Genomic DNA, 17739 nt, shown 5'->3' with positions numbered 1-17739 from the left:
TTTTGCGCTATAAACAAAAAAAGACTGACAGTTTAAAAAAAAAAAAAAAAAAACAATATTTCTTTACTTTTTGCTATAATAAGTATACCAAAAAAATGTAAAAAAAAAAAAATCTTCATCAGTTTAGGCCAATATGTATTTTGCTTCATATTTTTGGTAAAAGAAAAAAAAATCGCAATAGGCGCATATTGATTGGTTTGCGCAAAAGTTATTGCGTCTAAAAAATAGGGCATAGATTTATGGCATTTTTAGTATTATTTTTTTTTTAACTAGTAATGTCGGTGATCAGCGATTTTTAGCAGGACTGCAACATTGTGACGGACAGATCAGACACTTATGAAACTTTTTTGGGACCAGTGACATTTATACAGCAATCAGTGCTATAAAAATGCACTGATTACTGTATAAATGACGCTGGCAGGGAAGGGGTTAACACCAGAGGCAATCAAGGGGGTTAAGTGTGTCCTAGGGTGGTGTTTCTAACTGTAAGGGGAGTAGACTGACTGGGAATAGAGAGAGGCCCCTGTTCCTGATCACTAGATCTCTCTCTACTCCCCTGTCAGAACGGGGATCTGCTTTGTTTACACTGGCAGATCCCCGTTCTGGCTCTCTGTGGAGTGATCAGAGGTCTGCCATAGGCATCAGTTTCCCGGCACGGCACCGCTGGCGCCGAGCGTACGCACCCACTATTTCTATTACACAAAGCACGTACTGGTACAGCGATTCACGCAAAAGAGCTGCCCTGCCACAGTATAACAGCGGTGGATGGTTGGAAAGTGGTTAATACAGCTAATACGCTGCATGCAAAGGCTGCAGACTACAATGGCACTCTTGGCAGCAGACACGTTAAAAAAGTCCCACGCTGCAGAACTTTTTCTATATGCTGCTTACAAACTGCCCTGATGCTGCCCAATTTGTCCCAAAAGCACACCTGAAGACTATTTTTTTTTTAACATTTTGGAATTAATTAAGGATTCAGGGACTGAAGGGGGTTCAGGAAATGCAGAGCTGTGGTTTTGAAGTCTTTTTGTGCACTCATTTTATTAAATGTTTAAGACAATGCAATGTGATACTATGAAAAAGAAGCTCACAAACTATAATATAAAACAGTTTTGCCACTGGCCAATTTGTATGAAGTTGAGGCCTTAAGACTTATTTTTGCAATAGTAAAATAGCTTTTATATCTGTTGTGCCTAATACTTCCACTGTTCTATTGAGACCTATTGAATTAAAAAAAATCAGGTGTTGCGGACAAAACTATCTAAAAAATACTTTTATCCACATTTTAGGGCAACAGATTGGTGTGCTGCTGCAATAATATAAATTTTAGAAAATCAATTACACATTCAATATATGTAATGTCAGAGTGTGATTGAATATGTTGCTGACATCATATTATACCACTCAATCACCTCGCTACGTAACTCAAAAGGATTAAGCACTTCCACACAATAACAACAAAGTAAAAACAATAAAACAGTTAATGATACATGAAATTATTTCAATATTCTTCCTGCAGCCTTCTTAAATATGCAGATAAAATATATAGATTGGGAGGCGCAGGATATCTTAACAGAAAAAAAGTTCAAGTGTCCAACAAAAAATCCCAACAGAAAAGGCATGTGCAAGCTGATGCTTTGAAATCTCAAGAAATCCATACAAGCAGATTTAAACCTCCACAAATCACCCTTAGTGCTTTACCACAAGCACCCTTAGTGGGGATGACTCACCAGACATTTTAGCCTTGCATTAAAGCTCGGCAAATTCAGCTTAATTAATCATACCCCGCGTGGTATGCAGCTTGGCTCACAGGTGATCCACTTGTTTAGGTCATGAAATCTCTCAAATATCAAAAAGGAAAATTCCCATAGTGCATTACCGTAAGATTATTTAGAATGTATTCATAATAAAAATATACTACTTACAAACAGCTTCAAAACACAGGCTTATCTGTTCCAAACAGGCTGCAACATTTCCCAGTGTCTCACAGCCCCGGTTGTCGCTCCCGTGTCTACAGCATTCCAGACACCAAGTTCCCACTGAGATGACGCATGATGTCATCAAATGTCATAGTGCGGCTTCGCTCCGATGCAATGTTTCGTCCAACTAACTTTTTCAAAGGGCCAACACCGTTTATGAGAATCATACTGTTTTGTAAGAGCACATACAGTATCTCTCAAGCATGTAATTGAATTGTTTTTTCCCAAGTTGCCCTACATATTTTTTTTTTTCAGCACTGGTACATGCCTTCCTTGGCATTGCCCACATCCCAATGTTCTTTGATTGGTAATCTCTTGCCTGTAAGTCTTAAAAATGGCTAGAAATTTATTTTTTTAATTTGATTCCCACATAGCCTTCAATGGAGTTTAGATTAAAGTTCATAATTTTTGGACTTTATGGTTGGTTCACTGAATAACTCATCACCTGAATCATTTCACTCATCCCTACTGGCAGGCTGTCAAGTCAGTTTTGATGGTGGTGGCATTGGGGGGTAGTAAATGAGCTACTGAGAGAAATGATAGTAAAAGTTTTTAGGTATGAAATTTGAGGATGCGTTACTCCATAGTGCTTATTACTACATATGTGTGGGAGGATTTGTTTTAGAGCTTGTTTTCAGCTTGTTTAGAACATGTAAATATTTAAATGTCCATAGCCTGGCCACAGTTCTACGTTCTACAAACTGAATCCTAATAGGAATGAAGCACACCTCCAGTTAATCTCAGCACCCATCTAATACCTGTAAGGCTGGGCTTCTGACAGGAACTTCCGCTGCTCCAAAGGGCTGGCATTCACTCTGAGTTCTTTAACTACCACTTGCGCAGGAGTATAATCTGAGAATATCTCCCCCAATATCACCTGTTACAAAGGATCAGAAAAATGTAGTTGTTCACTTTAAATGTAGCATTTTCTTAAATCATTTACTAACATGAATCTGCCAGATAGTTTAAAGATTTATAAGTAAAAGCCCCATCTCAAAGCAGATGCTTTTGGATACCTTCTATTCCCTTTATTAGCTCTAAAGCCCTTTGAGTTAATAGTTTAACTTGATTCCTGCAGTCTGATTTCCCTATCCTCAGAAGTAAGCCATGTCTACCAAAAACATGATAATATTCAATAACAGTGCTAAGGTGACATATAAGGGAACTCTCATTGAACAGAGACATAACTGTTGGTAGGGCTTAGACCAAATATCTGTAAAGTTAGACTTTAGTCACAGAGTTTAAGGGAGGTACACAGAGAATCATGAAGTGACTACTAAAGTAACAAAGATCATTTTGTAGTGACTGCTCTTGGGAAAGATTTTAAACATGTACTAGCCTGACTGTTCTTTTTCATTTCACAGCAGGATCACTTTAAAGCATAACTAACAGGGTTCCACTCTAAAGAATAGATGTTATAATTACCTATGCAACCAGCTTACGGTGCCTGTAGAATTTTCCTGACCTGACTACCTTCTGAGGGTGACAGTTTCCTGTTACCCAGTCTAGAGCTGGTGGTTCCTTCGGCAGGCCACTATGACACTATGGTGTCTTACAGTAATGTAAGGCGTAGAGGAAGGAACCAGAACTTGGCAGAGGGCCAGAACTCCAAAAGTCCTGGAAGTGTGTCGGCTGAAGACTGCACTTTATCTGTTGAAAGGAAGAAAGATTGGCAGTGCAGGAGGCCGTAAAGGTAAGTATATTATCTCTTATATAAAGTGGAATCGTATTTGCTCATTTTTAATTTTGCAACAGGGTCACTTTAAGTAAGAAGTAACAAATGATTCATGCCAATTTAGACTTACCTTTCCAAACCAGCCATTTCCAATCTCTTGAAGATAGCTTAGGTCCTGGCGGCTAAATCCAGTCTGTTTTACTAGTTAAAGAAATATGTAGTTAATAACAGACAATTTAATGCACCTGGCATTTTTAAATTGTGGAATATTCTACCATAAAATATGAATCCCTAACAAAACCTTCTATTAAAATAAACCTTTGTCAGTTTGATTATAAGCTTATAAAGAAAGCATCATTTTAATGTAAAATTGTAAGGAGAATTGTGTTCCAATTCTTACAAATTGGTTCTTATGACTAATTCATATCGGTAGTAAACAAGTCAATTTTACCAATATTGTTGCTGACCGTCATTCAAGTTCCAGTTGTTCACTGCACAAAAAAAGTTATAACTCTTATGAGAGTTGGTGAATAGTGAAACCTTTTGAGGTGTTTACTGCCACAAAGAATGGCCTTTCTAGGTCTATAGTGGGCAGAATACAAAAAGCATTTTTATTATTTTTGTTCGTTAAGGCTCGGTTTACTTTGCTGTGATATGGGATTGGACTTGTGAGACCCCAAGTCACATGATGTCAAATTCAATGTTTCCCTATGAGAGCCGCCTTGCACTACTTTGGTCTGACTTGGGTGCATGTTCAGCCTTTGTACAGGCTTCTAAATAGCATCCAAATTGGATCAAGTCGGAAGGAAGTTGCAGGGTAAAGTCACAGGCAAAGTCGTATGACTTTGCCACTGCAGCAGTGTGACTGAGCCAAAGACTGTGCAGCTATAACTTAGCAGAGTCATTAAGGGCATGGGATGAAAATGAGGAAGACGTTGGAGATTTATTTTTGCCCACACTAAGTATAATTTTACATTTTACATTTTTTTTATGTATACATTTCCAAATATTTCTTATACAGTACTCTGTACCCTGGATTTCACATTATACTTTTTCCATACCAGGTATGAGATGCATCTACTTTATGCAAGTCATTTCTACCAGTAATATAGTAATGTATCTTTGTCTTTACAGCATTTAAGTGCAGTGGTGTAGTGTTTTTTTTTTTTACATCATTTACTATTTTGAGGAGTGCCTTTTTCATTTTTACTACATCACACTTGGATCCCATTCCAGGATTAAAACAGTATTCTTTATGGAATTCATGCCTTATTTTCCAACTAGTGTGTCAGACCAAAGATGTTTACTACACATGTATGTGATGTTATTGTACTCTATTTGATTTATACTATCTAAATAGGATGCCTCCATAGATCACATAACTCCTCATCAATTCCTCTAGAGAACACTACATCCTTTTCAATCTGAGGACCCAATTTCTAAATAGATCACCTCATCAAACTGATCTTTACTTGCCACTTAGGTTCCCCTCTGTAAATCTATATCAAAACCACCACAGCTCGAAGTAGCTTATTACATTTTTCTAAGAACACCTTTTTAAGAAAATTTATTATCTATCTGAGAATTAGAAAATCTCTAGAAATGCTATCTCTTAAAACTATATTCTTCTTGTCTGACTGCAGTAAATATTTCCTCATACCTTATTGCTTTCCTCATTTCTATGGTCATCTTCCTCTAGTAAGGCATTGACCCCACTGAAACAAAGCACCCCTCAAACTAAAACGCCATCAAATATCAAAATTAAACCAAAAACCCATGTGTTTCACTACCTTAATTGCGGCGTCATCAGGGGTAACATAAAGCAAAATAATGTGCTCTGTGCACAGTGCTCAAAACAAAATCAAAATGGGGTCTCAACTATGTGCCAAAGAATCGTATATAGGTTCCCCTGGGCTCCAATTGGTTCTTCCATTTATTTACATCATTGTGTCATGACGCACGTACAATACATGCCAAGGTATATGTATGTCCCATGTCATTACGGCATGTACGTGACGTCTTCACGCACCGCAGCGTGAGATCATCAGCTTTTTTCATACAGTATATGATGTCATCATGCTCAAGCAGAAGGCCACAATTGGTACCCTCTATTGTTATTTTTCTATACAACAGTCACTATTGTACACACCATCTAAGAACATACTTTTCCATATAAATACTTCATGCTCTTTTCATTAGAGGGGAAAAGGTCAAACATATGTCAACTATATTTACACAACCTTTGCTCTCCATGTCTGACCATTTTCAAAATGTTATATTAATAGAGTATAGATGAAGCCTTCATTAATGTCATTTGGACTCATGGAACCCAAAGCACAGACCCACTCTGCTTCTCTCTGTAATTAGCAATCATTCAAGTCCTCTTTTCTTGATCTTAATTTTACTATTTCAAGCCCCCAGAATTGCAGTTCATCTGTTTTACTGCCATGTTTTTCCCACATGTGTTGTGGGATTGGTTTCAATATGGTTCAATATTATTTTCCATAGTGGTCTTATTAACTTACCCACATAGAGTTAACTATATAAGCATCTTGCCAAGTACACCAATCCTGATGAGCTGCAGTTCAAGAATGCATCATTTGTTATTCTTTCTCTATTTTTTAGATTTACTAAATAATTCATAGTGGACATGAATTTACAGGCTTTATATTTATATATTTATAGGAACCCTTTGGTGGACTTAGCACCCAAGTCCCACTCTGCTGTTTCTTTGTAACACTTTGCATTTTCCCAAGATGACTAAGTACCAATTTATCCTGTAAATGTATGCCTTTCTGATATCTATTCACTGGTTTCTATCCAGACATTCTTTCAAGTCTTTGTTCTGTGTCAGGATTGGTCAGTATAAATACTATTGGACTGTGCTGAGAAACTTTCAATTATCTGGACTACACCTCTGCGGTCTGCTGGAATATCAGTTATGCATTCCATAAGGAATGCTTTTTGAATCCTGGAATGGGATTCATATGTTATGGAGTAAAAGTTAAAAGTAACCCTCAAATTTGTAAATATTGCGAAAAAAAGCACCGCACTTCAATGCTAAAAATGAAAAGGTACATTATTATATTACTCTGACAAGAAAGACGTGTATATAAGGAATGCATGTCATACCTGGTATGTAAAAATTATAATAGCACACACTTGGGCAGTATAGAAAGTTTGTGTAGAAAGAGGTGGGTGGGGCTTTTGGATCTGTGTATTGCTGTAATAATGGAATAGAATACCGTAGAATTTGTGGTTTAATAGAAAAGGTAATTAGCCAAATGATCACAAAGGAAATAACTGTTACTTGCAGTTTACAAAACAGGTGCAAAATTACAAGCAATATTGCAAAACAGGTTCAAGATGGCAAAAGAAGATGCACACACTGCAGAATAATGAAAAACAGAAGATCGTGCATAAACTGCAGAGTCTGATTGTGAAAGCTACACAAACATGGACTCTGGAGGGATCCTAGACCTAAAGACACAGGACCACCCAACTGGAATTGGAGCACTCTGGTAGCAATTGGGGATAGGCTTCCCACTGTAGCTAAGTCCTCTCGAGAAGCTGTGTAAGGGTCCAATTTTTTTTTTTTTCAAATTCTTTTATTATGGCAAAGCATCTCAATCACAGGTCAGGTCATCTCATATTTACCAAACTGAACAAAGGTGACAAGTAGGAACACTTCAATGGCAGACACCATAAGCCAAAAAACCTAGACATACAAGACCTGTGAACACGTTTGCTGACAGTTTAGCAATAGCTTTGCATATACTATAACATCTATCTTCAGCAAAGCCGAGGGGCCTGAAAGCCCCTGAGTACACATCGGAAATCAAACAATAAAATTACAACTAACGAAATGGAGAATATCTAGTAATGTGAGAAAGCGGATAGAACTGTTAACGTTTTTTTATCTCATAACATTTCTTCTGAGAAGTCTGCCCATTTCCATTTTTGCCGTTACCATGGCTATATTGCAAGAGTTTAGTAGAGAATAAGGGAAGAAAGGGGGCGGGGGGGGAATAAACAAAATGAGGAAAGGGAATTGGGTCGCTATCTTGAGAGGTCTACAGAAGCCCAAGTAAGAAAATCTGGGCAGCTGCCAGGTTTAGCTCAGTAAGGACTCGGATTGGCGACCTCCTGCAGGTAAGCATCTCCAGGGCCTCCACCTGTCTCCAAATTGTTCTTCTGTATTATGGAGTGTAGCTGTCAGTTCCTCCACGCGGTGAATGTGATTAATTTTAGAGTACCACAGGACCCAGGTTGGTGGTTGAGGCTGTCTCCACAATGCATGGATACAAGCCCTTGCCGAGTTGAGGAGCTGCATGGTAAGTTTTCTTGTTGTACTTGTGCAGCGGTCTGTCAGGTGTAAGAGACATGCAGCTGGATTGCCTTTCAAATCTACTGAGGGCAGGTGTTTAATAGTGGTTGTTACCTCTTCCAAAAAGGATCTCAAAATGGGGCAAGACCAAAAAATTTGAAATATCATACCACCCTTCGCATTACATAGCCAATGTGTGTCAGGAGAGGCCCTATCCATCTCTTGTAGTATGTAAGGCACTCTATACCATCGGGATAGGATTTTGTATCCGACTTCCTGATATTGGTTCCTTATGGAGGATTTGTGGGCTAAGAGGAGAATTTTTTTCCACCTGTTGTGGTGTAAACTGAGTATCCAAGTCAAATTTCCCACTGCTGAAACAAAAGTCAGGGTCGGATCATCAGCAAGTTCTGTCAAATAGCCATAGGGATAAAGTGTGTCTACAAGATTCCCCCATCTTGCAGAGGGGTTCAAAGGGAGTAAGATCCCTGCGCTGAGATGAGTGAGCTTTCTGAAGCGACTGTAGGAAATGTCTACGTTTGTTCATACTCAGACTATCCAGTGGCGGATCTAAGAGCCTGGAAATGTCTGCGGGGGAGTGGAGCCCACCCTGTGGCCACATGTCCATTATACGATATTTCCCTAGGGGGGCCAACCTCCGCACACTTCTGCTAGTAAGTCCAGGTATGAAGTCAGGATTTCCTATAATTGGAGTCATAGGGGAGGGTAACGGTGAGAGACCCGTGGTGCAGAACTCTGCCTTGCAATGCCAATCCATGACCCTCGGAAGGTACACTGCCCTGTAATACTGAAAGAGGTCGGGGAGCCCTATACCCCCCTTGCCCCCCCCTTTGCCTTAGGTAAAGAAAATACATGCATTTTTATCCTCGGGGACTTTTGGGACCAAATAAAGTCCCTAAAAAATGCTTGAAGTTGTTTAAAAATGCCAAGGGGACAGGGATTGGCATAGCTTGGAGTACATACAAAATCCTTGGTAGGACAGTCATTTTTAAAGTATTGCACCGCCCAAATCAGGTCAAGGTCAGGGTATGCCAATGTTGGAGCTCAGATTTCAGATCGTGATGCATGGGTAGCAGGTTTGAGGAATACAAGTTTGCTAAGTCAGGGGTGCTGTTAATACCCAGATACTGAATAGATTTGTCCGCCCAGAGGAACGCAAAGAGATTTTGGACTTTGGACTTCGGAATCTGGGACCGTTATGTTCAGCACCGCGAACTTATCAAAATTGACCTTATAGTTTGACAAGTCTCCATATACATGCAAGGCCTCTAGGATATTGGTAAGAGATACCTGTGGGCTGGAAACAAAAAAGATTAAGTCGTCCGCGATTTTATGATGCCCTGTGGACATCTGTACACACAAAACGTTGGGATCATCTCTGAAAGGGCTCTAGAGTCAAGATAAAAATTAAGGGGACAGCCCTTTCGCGTCCCGTTTGCTATATCAAAGAAGTCAGAGCACCATTCGTTTACCTGAACAGCCACCAACAGGGTGGAATAGAGGGAGAGGATCCATCTGAGCATATTGGGTCCCAGACCAATGTGAGCCAAGCTTGGCTGCATAAAGTGTCAGGCCACCCTGTTGCGTCTGTGGAAAGCAACAGAAAAGGGCCCCTGGATGATCGGGCCATATGGATAAGACTGTACAAACCAGACCTAGAACCTAATAAGAGATAATATATGATAAGTACGCACAAGACACTACATGAACTAAAATAGCACAAGGCAGAGTGTTACACAGCCTTCGGGGAGGGGTTGCCACGACCTCCAGCCATACGCCAGGAAAAAAGTAATAAATAAAAAAATAAATAAAAAAACAACAACCCTGGTCTGTAGTGGGGGCAAGATGCAGTGTGTCAGTCCCCGTCCAGCTGTGGAGCACGACTGATCAAAACTTTGCAAGCATGTCAATCACATTAAAGAGCAAAACAAGAGGTAGTCTCTATGAGCACTGATTTGCCAACCTGGTTGGATAGACAACAGCTGTTCAGTCTCATGATAGCAAAGTTGGGAGCAGAACTCATACAGTTCTCAGGCACTTGGTACCCGCCGGTATCACAAACTACTACCGTAAGTGGGCAAACTTGCCGTTGATCAGTAGCCACAGAAACAGTTGGCAACCAAGAAAACCGGACACAATTAAGGCTCAGGAGAGGTCAGAGCATCCTGGGATTCCGCCGGTGCACTGGATTTCTCCAATTCCTCTTTGGGTGACTTATCCAGCAGGAGGTTAAAAATGGCAGTTACTTTAGCTCTGAGATCGCCCCCAGTGGTGGCCTCCGGTATACTCCTCGGCCTAATATTGTTTCTGCGATTGCGGTTTTCACCATCATCAATCGACAACTGCAACATGATCATGTGGCATTGGTATTTTGTCTGCGATTCCTCCAGGGCTGCCACTCTAGTTTCCATTACATTTGAGGAGGTTTCAACTGCTGAGACCCGCGTGTCCACATCATCAATTTGCTGTTTAAGATCATGTATCTCTCTAGAGAGTGCATTCACTATTGTGGGTACCATCTCAGAGATGCCCTGTTTGGTGGGGAGAAGGGAGATGATGTCCTTCCATGGAGCTGCAGGTGGCGGGTCCAGCAATTTAGCCTTTGTGTTGGTTCAGACAGAGAAAGCGCTCCCACCTTGCTGCAGGTCACTTACCCAGCTACCCCTGCCCCTTCAGGTGTGGCCACCTTAAGCTGCAAAGGGAGAGATGATGAGGAACTTATACTCCTTGGGCATATATAAGAACCCAGAGAGTTGTGGGTAATTGAGTTAAGCATAGGTTCACATCTGTGCAGTTTGGTAACATGGACATAATCACACTCATTCCTGACCGACAGGTGAAACTCTTTACAAATGTATAGATAATAGCACCCCCCATGCATTGGAAAATGCAGCACATTTTTGCTTGTGTGAAACCACATGAAGGTCCATGCGGTGCGTTTTTTTCAAGAAAGGGTTGGGAAATTCTTTCTCTGCGCTTCTTGTGGGTATAGCAGAGCATTTAAAAGAGTAGGCTTCTGTACCCATTATGTACCAGTACAAACACGCATGCTGGATCAGCATGAATGTGAACCTACTTAAAAGGGGTCTAAGCCTGCATCTGTGCATGATAAAAAAAGGGCACTCTGTTACACTAGTATTTTCATCTTTAAAAATTGTGATGCTCTACATACAGTGTAAAGAATTGATAAAAGGTGATTAAAGGCCAAGTTCAGACAGGATCAGCTACTTTCCAAAACTAGCAATTTGGGAATATTTAAGTCCACATATTCCTCATTTGAATGTTATAACAAATCTTGGAATACTGTATTACCAGTTAATATTTAGATTCCTACAGGTTGTAGGGTGAAGGTTTCGTAAATGTGAAATTACCTGTTTTAGGAGCCTGTGTATTGGGGACAGGCAAGGACACCTCAGAGAGTGGCAGGATGTATACATCAGGGATAGACTGAGAAGAGGAAGTTTCCTCAGCAGGCGGCGTGTACTCCCCTGAAAACTCTTCTCCATCTGGATTCTCAAACTCCTAAAAGACATGGTGATACTTAAAGTGTAAACATCTACATTTTTTCATATAATATGCCAATATGTTAAACAGGAGAAAGTAAAGTTTTCTACAACAGTGATATAAATATCTTACATAGGTACACAAAACTAGATCCATAAGAGGTGACAAAAGCCAAAACCTTTTGCTATGGATGATAGGGCTGACTATAAAAAAGGTATGGGAGATCGTTTTTATTTGAAGGCAAGCAAACACTGGCTAGTAAATATATGAGGAGACCCTACAGAATAGTATGCATGGCATCAGCTGCTGTATGCTCATTTTGCAGAAATTAATCATAAAAAATGTTTTCTATTGACCCATTAAAATGTTTGAAGTGCTCATATGAGGAAACCTAATTTGTCCTATAGCCAAACTGTCCTCACAAGAACTGTAATCAGTTCAGATTGCTAAATAATTTGAGACAACAAACTTTTAGTTGTCACTTCACCCCTGCATTCGCCTACTGCATTTGTTCAAAACAAATTGTTTTAGTGTCTGTAGAAGCGATTCCAAATCAATCATGGCATCCAGCAAGGTAATCCTTGTCCATCCTGGTGCCCAGCAGTATAAATCTAGTGTCAATGGCGATGACCAGCTGCCTGCCGATGTGTATTCGCCACAGTCCTTTTGCTAAATGATAGATCCCCGGCTAGGGTAATGTAAATTGATGTGGATTATCTTGATAAATGCTTTAATTGATGTGAAATTACTTCTGGAGACACGATTAAAATGGTATGTGTTTGTATTTTAATGCAATTAAAGGACTTTTTATTTTGGTGTTTTTTTGTTTTGTTTTTTAACTATAGTCCTTTTATTTACTTAAAGGATAGCCCAAACTTACCAGAGACAAAGAGCACAGGTAGGGGTTTTATCACAAGAATTAAGATACTGCAGAGGATATAGCAGTGTCAAATTGGCCAGCAGCAGGACATAATAGGGTAATTGCCACTGTTCTTTAGCAGTGTCCATTGTGTACCACCACTGTGGCCTGAGTGGAATTTGAAGTGCTGAGTTTGGACGTGTCAACTGACAGAGTCACCTTGATGCAGAGCAGAGAGTGGACTAATCACTGTGTGCGACCAGAGGATGAGCTGCAATATCTCTGGAACTGGTGAACTGCTGCTGTGGGGATTTACTAACGTCTGCTAGAGACACTCCTTTAGAAACTGACCATACAGCCATGTAGTAGCCTTATTGCTGCCTGACGGCTTTACTGGGGCTATTATCATGTGCACCAACAGTACAACTGGGTCCCAACGCTGGCCAGCTGAAAAGTAAGAACTAAAGACTACCCATTTACAGCTGCTACACAGAAACCTGTACCTGAGGTACCTCTCATGGGACATTGCTCTTTATCCCAGCCCAGTGGTTCTAAACCTTTTTTCCAGTCACTTTTACAATTACTGTGTGTTGTGGAATGCATGCAAAATTGCACGCGTTCCTGACACGCAAACTAATGTGCTGCTCTTTAGCAGATGTGCAGGGATGCCAATAATTCTTAACATGGTGTAGCATGATTTTAAAAAAGGGTCAGGGACTTCTTTCTCTGTGTTTCAGCGGGTAGGACAGCCAATTGAAAGAAATGGGATGCCTTATAAGCAGAACACAACAATGTCCACTTGGATGGTGAGGCTTGCACCTCGACTCACGGCGCAGGCGCTGTTCATCTTTGGAGATTTATGAATCTCCTTCTGCTCCATACTGCGCAAGCGATGCGCCTGCGCAGGAGGGGGCGGACACTTTTAGATGGCTGGACTCTATATGTCACAACACCGGCAAGGCTGAAATCCAAGTAAATGATCTGTAGAGTAGGGTACATGTCCTGTCACTGCTGCAGAAATCAGGATAAACAAAGAAATCGGATGGCTGCACTCCCACAAATGATGCAATTAAATTTTATTAGGAAGATCAATAAAAGTATAACATGATAGGCATACTAGCAGGGGAGGAACAGGTTGACACCTTTCATATGATAAACTTGCTTTGACATAACCACACAGGATCCAACCACTGCACACATTTATATATGGAGTTTCACATGATAACACAGATGTAGTTCATTAAGTGATTGGACCGGTAATTACAAAATCTGTTCCCATTTGAGATCAAACAGACCACAAATATAATGGTATGTATTTAAATACCAATCAACAAAAACATTTTCTAAAAAATATATTTTTTTTTAGAAAATGTTTTTGTTGATTTTTATTTAGATGCATATCATTATATTTGTGGTCTGTTTGATCTCAAATGGTTGTTGGTGGTTGTCTCCTGTGTGGTTTTGACAAAGCGAGTTTATCGTATGAAATGCATCAACCTGTTCCTCCCCTGCCTGTATGCCTATCATGTTATGCTTTTCTTGATCTTAATAAAATGGAATTGCATCGTTTGTGGGTGTGCAGCCATCTGATTTCTTCATTTAGCCTTTTTAAAAACTGCAGTACTTTACCTTTGCTCATACAGACAATTACTGCACTGTAGGATGAGGCAGAGAGCACAGCACTCGGAAAGACATCTCCCCCTCCCACTGCTTTCACTCTCCAAAAGATCTGTCTGACTGAGCTCCCTGGATGCCCATTTAAAGTTTGGCTGGGGATCTGGAGCTCAGTCTCATCTGACAACCTTTCTCTACCAGGATGCTGAAAAACTCCTGACAACCTCAGGTGGCACCGGTTGGGAAAGGCAGTCCTAGTCATTCTCCTACAGTGTACTCTATATGCGTATACTGAATGCACTGCTTATTGCTGACCAAAGCCACCATTACTGGCCGTTCTAACCCAACTGGTCACAGTTGAAATGTTAGGTAGGGCAGTATGGGCACTTTGACCTTGAACCCCTCAGGCTTGCCCTAAACACACCATTGGCAAATCCAAATTTCATCTCTAACTAGAAGACTTTGAGAAAAAATGTAAAGGAGGCCTTTATTCAGATATTACATTAAGCAGACAATCTTGCCATCTTGAACACAGCTTGACTTTACTCTCTAACACATACATTTTCAAATATAAACCTTTGAGTACTGGATGTCCTATTCAGTCTCGCAGGTTTAGTGACAGACAGTGATCTTACCTTAAACCCAACATCTCCTCTCTTGCAGCACAGGCAGGTGAGGAGCAGAAAGATGAAGGCTAGCAGTCCAGAGCAGGAGATAAGTACCACTGCGTATGGTGGAGCGAGAGGAGCTCTCTGAGAGGAGCCATCTGCAAGGAGATATGGGAAGACAAGAAAAGGCTTCATAATGGAAATATTGTTGACAAATGAATTAATTTACATTATGGATTTCCAGCTCTCCCCAGAGACAAGTCAGGCACTGGTATTGTTCAGCAGCTTGAAATCAGCATTCCATCCTTTACAAGGCAGAATCAATTGTGGAATGTTATAAGGAGCAACATTAACAATTTCAACCCTAAAAGGTACAGAAAGCCTGCAGCACAGTGCAGCAGAGTTATTCCAGTCTGGAGTCCATGTGGGGGCACTTTTATGCCAAATTATTTATTTTTATTATTATTTATTATATAGAAACAGCTACATGTAAAAATGTTGAGTATAATGATTTAAAGATAATGTTTAATGCTAAAATATGAGTACGATTTTTCCCCTTTTATAATCCATTTTCAGTAAAACTAATGAGTGATTTGTTTATCTATATTGTATACAGTATCTCACAAAAGTGAGTGCACCCCTCACATTTTTTGTAAATATTTTATTATATCTTTTCATGTGGCAACAGTGAAGAAATTACACTTTGCTACAATGTAGTAGTGAGTGTGCAGCTTGTATAACAGTGTATATTTGCTGTCCCTTCAAAATAACTCAACACACCATTAATGTCTAAACCTAAGGCAACAAAAGTGAAAAATTTCCAAATTGTGCACAAAGTGTCAATATTTTATGTGGCCAACATTATTTTCCAGCACTGCCTTAGGGCCGGTTCACACAGCGAGGCGCGGCGAGGTGTCTCCGACTTGCCTCGCCGCGACCTGCGGGGACCTCAGCGGCGACTTGCAGAGGACTTCTGTATAGAAGTCAATGCAAGTCGCCCCCGAAGTCGCCCCGAAGTAGTACAGGAACCTTTTTTCTGAGTCGGAGCGACTCGAGTCGCTCCTCTCAGAACGGTTCCATTGTACAGAACGGGGGCGACTTGCGGGAGCGAGGCGAGGCGAGCCGTGTCGCCTCGCATCGCCTCGCTGTGTGAACCGGCCCTTAAGCCTCTTGGGCATGGAGTTCACCAGAGCTTCACAGGTTGCCACTGGAGTCCTCTTCCACTCCTCCATGACGACGTCATGGAGCTGGTGGATGTTAGAGACCTTGCACTCCTCCACCTTCCATTTGAGGATACCCCACAGATGCTTAATAGGGTTTAGGTCTGGAGACATGCTTGGCCAGTCGATCATCTTTACTCTCAGCTTCTTTAGCAAGGCAGTGGTCGTCTTAAAGTTCATTATCATCTTCGGCCCAGTCTCTGAAGGGAGGGGATCATGCTCTGTATGTAATAGTATGTAATAGTACGTGTTGGAAATGAACACTCCCACCACCATGCTTTACTGTAGACAAGACAGACTTGTCTTTGTACTCCTCACCTGGTTGCTGCCACACATGCTTGACACCATCTGAACCAAATACGTTTATCTTGGTCTCATCAGACCCCGGGATATGGTTCCAGTAATCCATGTCCTTAGTCTGCTTGTCTTCAGCAAACTGTTTGACGGCCTTTTTGTGCATCATCTTTAGAAGAGGCTTCCTTCTGGGATGACAGCCATGCAGACCAATTTGATGCAGTGTGTGGCGTATGGTGTGAACACTGACAGGCTGACCTGCCACCCCTTCAACCTCTGCAGCAATGCTGGCAGAACTCATACGTCTATTTCCCAAAGACAACCTCTGGATGTGATGCTGAGCATATGCACTCAACTTCTATGCTCGACCATGGCGATGCTTGTTCTGAGTGGAATCTGTCCTGTTGAACCGGTGTATGGTCTTGGCCACTGTGCTGCAGCTCAGATTCAGAGTCTTGGCAATCTTCTTATAGCCTAGGCCATCTTTATGTAGAGCAACAATTCTTTCTTTCAGATCCTCAGAGAGTTCTTTGTCATGGGTGCCATGTTGAACTTCCAGTGACCAGTATGAGAGAGTGAGAGTGATAACACCAAATTTAACACTAACCTGCTCCCCAAACACACATGAGACCTTGTAACACTATTGAGTCACATGACACCGGGGAGGGAAAATGGCTAATTGGGCCCAATTTGGACATTTTCATTTCTGGGTGTACTCACTTTTGTTGCCAGTGGTCTAAACATTAATGGCTGTGCATTGAGATATTTTGAGGGGACAGCAAATTTGCATTGTTATACAAGCTGTACACTCACTACTTTACATTGTAGCAAAGTGTCATTTCTTCAGTGTTGTCACATGAAAAGATACAATAAAATATTTACAAAAATGTGAAGGGTGTATTCACTTTTGAGATACTGTATATACTGTAGGTTGATTTACTAAAGGTAAATTGTTCACTTTGCAAGTGCAGTTGCCATAGAACTTAGTAAATAATTAAAGCGGGAGTTCCGCCGTTTTTTTTTTTTTTAAAAGCCAGCAGCTACAAATACTGCAGCTGCTGACTTTTAAAATAAGGACACTTACCCGCCCAGCACGCCCTCGATGTCGGCACCCGAAGCCGATCTCTCGATTGTCTCTCGGGTGCTGCTGCCGCCATCTTGGGTATGGGAATCAGGAAGTGGAGCCTTGCGGCTTCATTTCCCGGTTCCCTACTGCGCATGCACGAGTCGCGCTGCGCAATAAGGATGGTCCCCGCTGTTTCTGGGATCCGTGTGTTTCCCAGCAGACAGCGGGGGACCTGCGGAAAGGGACGTAAATATCTGCAGATTCTGCGGATATCTATGCCGGAAGTGGGTGCAGATACCTGTACTGTACAGGTACCTGCACCCCCCTCCCCCCTGAAAGGTGCCAATTGTGGCGCTGGAGGGGGGGAGGGTTCCAATGAGCGGAAGCTCCACTTTAGGGTGGAGCTCCGCTTTAAGACTCTACTCACTTCCGTCATCCGATCAGTTGCAAGAAAAATTAATTTTTTTTAAAATTTACCTTGCATGTGATTGTGTATTCTTCATAAAGCAAAGCTTTACTAAACTCTGGAACAACTGTACTTGCTAAGTGCACAGTCTACTTGCCATTAGTAA

The 17739-nt window shown here is 41.1% G+C and overlaps 1 protein-coding gene across 5 annotated transcripts in view; it reads right to left on the bottom strand.

Moving 5' to 3' along the window:
- Nucleotides 1–17739, bottom strand: part of LMTK3 (lemur tyrosine kinase 3) — a 165292-nt gene that overhangs the window by 81243 nt on the left and 66310 nt on the right. For all 5 annotated transcript variants that reach the window (XR_013263215.1, XM_077457440.1, XM_077457443.1 and 2 more), the window contains exons 3-6: nt 14615–14745; nt 11374–11524; nt 3785–3855; nt 2738–2856 (exon numbers count right to left, since the gene is read on the bottom strand). Coding sequence is in view for 4 of the 5 variants with exons in the window: in XM_077457440.1 (XP_077313566.1) it covers nt 2738–2856; nt 3785–3855; nt 11374–11524; nt 14615–14745 (472 nt within the window). In the remaining variant the exon portion in view is untranslated. The remainder of the gene's footprint in view (nt 1–2737; nt 2857–3784; nt 3856–11373; nt 11525–14614; nt 14746–17739) is intronic.

Source organism: Lithobates pipiens, unplaced genomic scaffold (genome assembly GCF_037356315.1).
Source record: "Lithobates pipiens isolate NorthernLeopardFrog02 unplaced genomic scaffold, aLitPip1_a1.2 Scaffold_27, whole genome shotgun sequence".
NCBI classification, from domain to species: Eukaryota; Metazoa; Chordata; class Amphibia; order Anura; family Ranidae; genus Lithobates; species Lithobates pipiens.
This window is presented reverse-complemented; position numbering and strand designations above follow the sequence as displayed.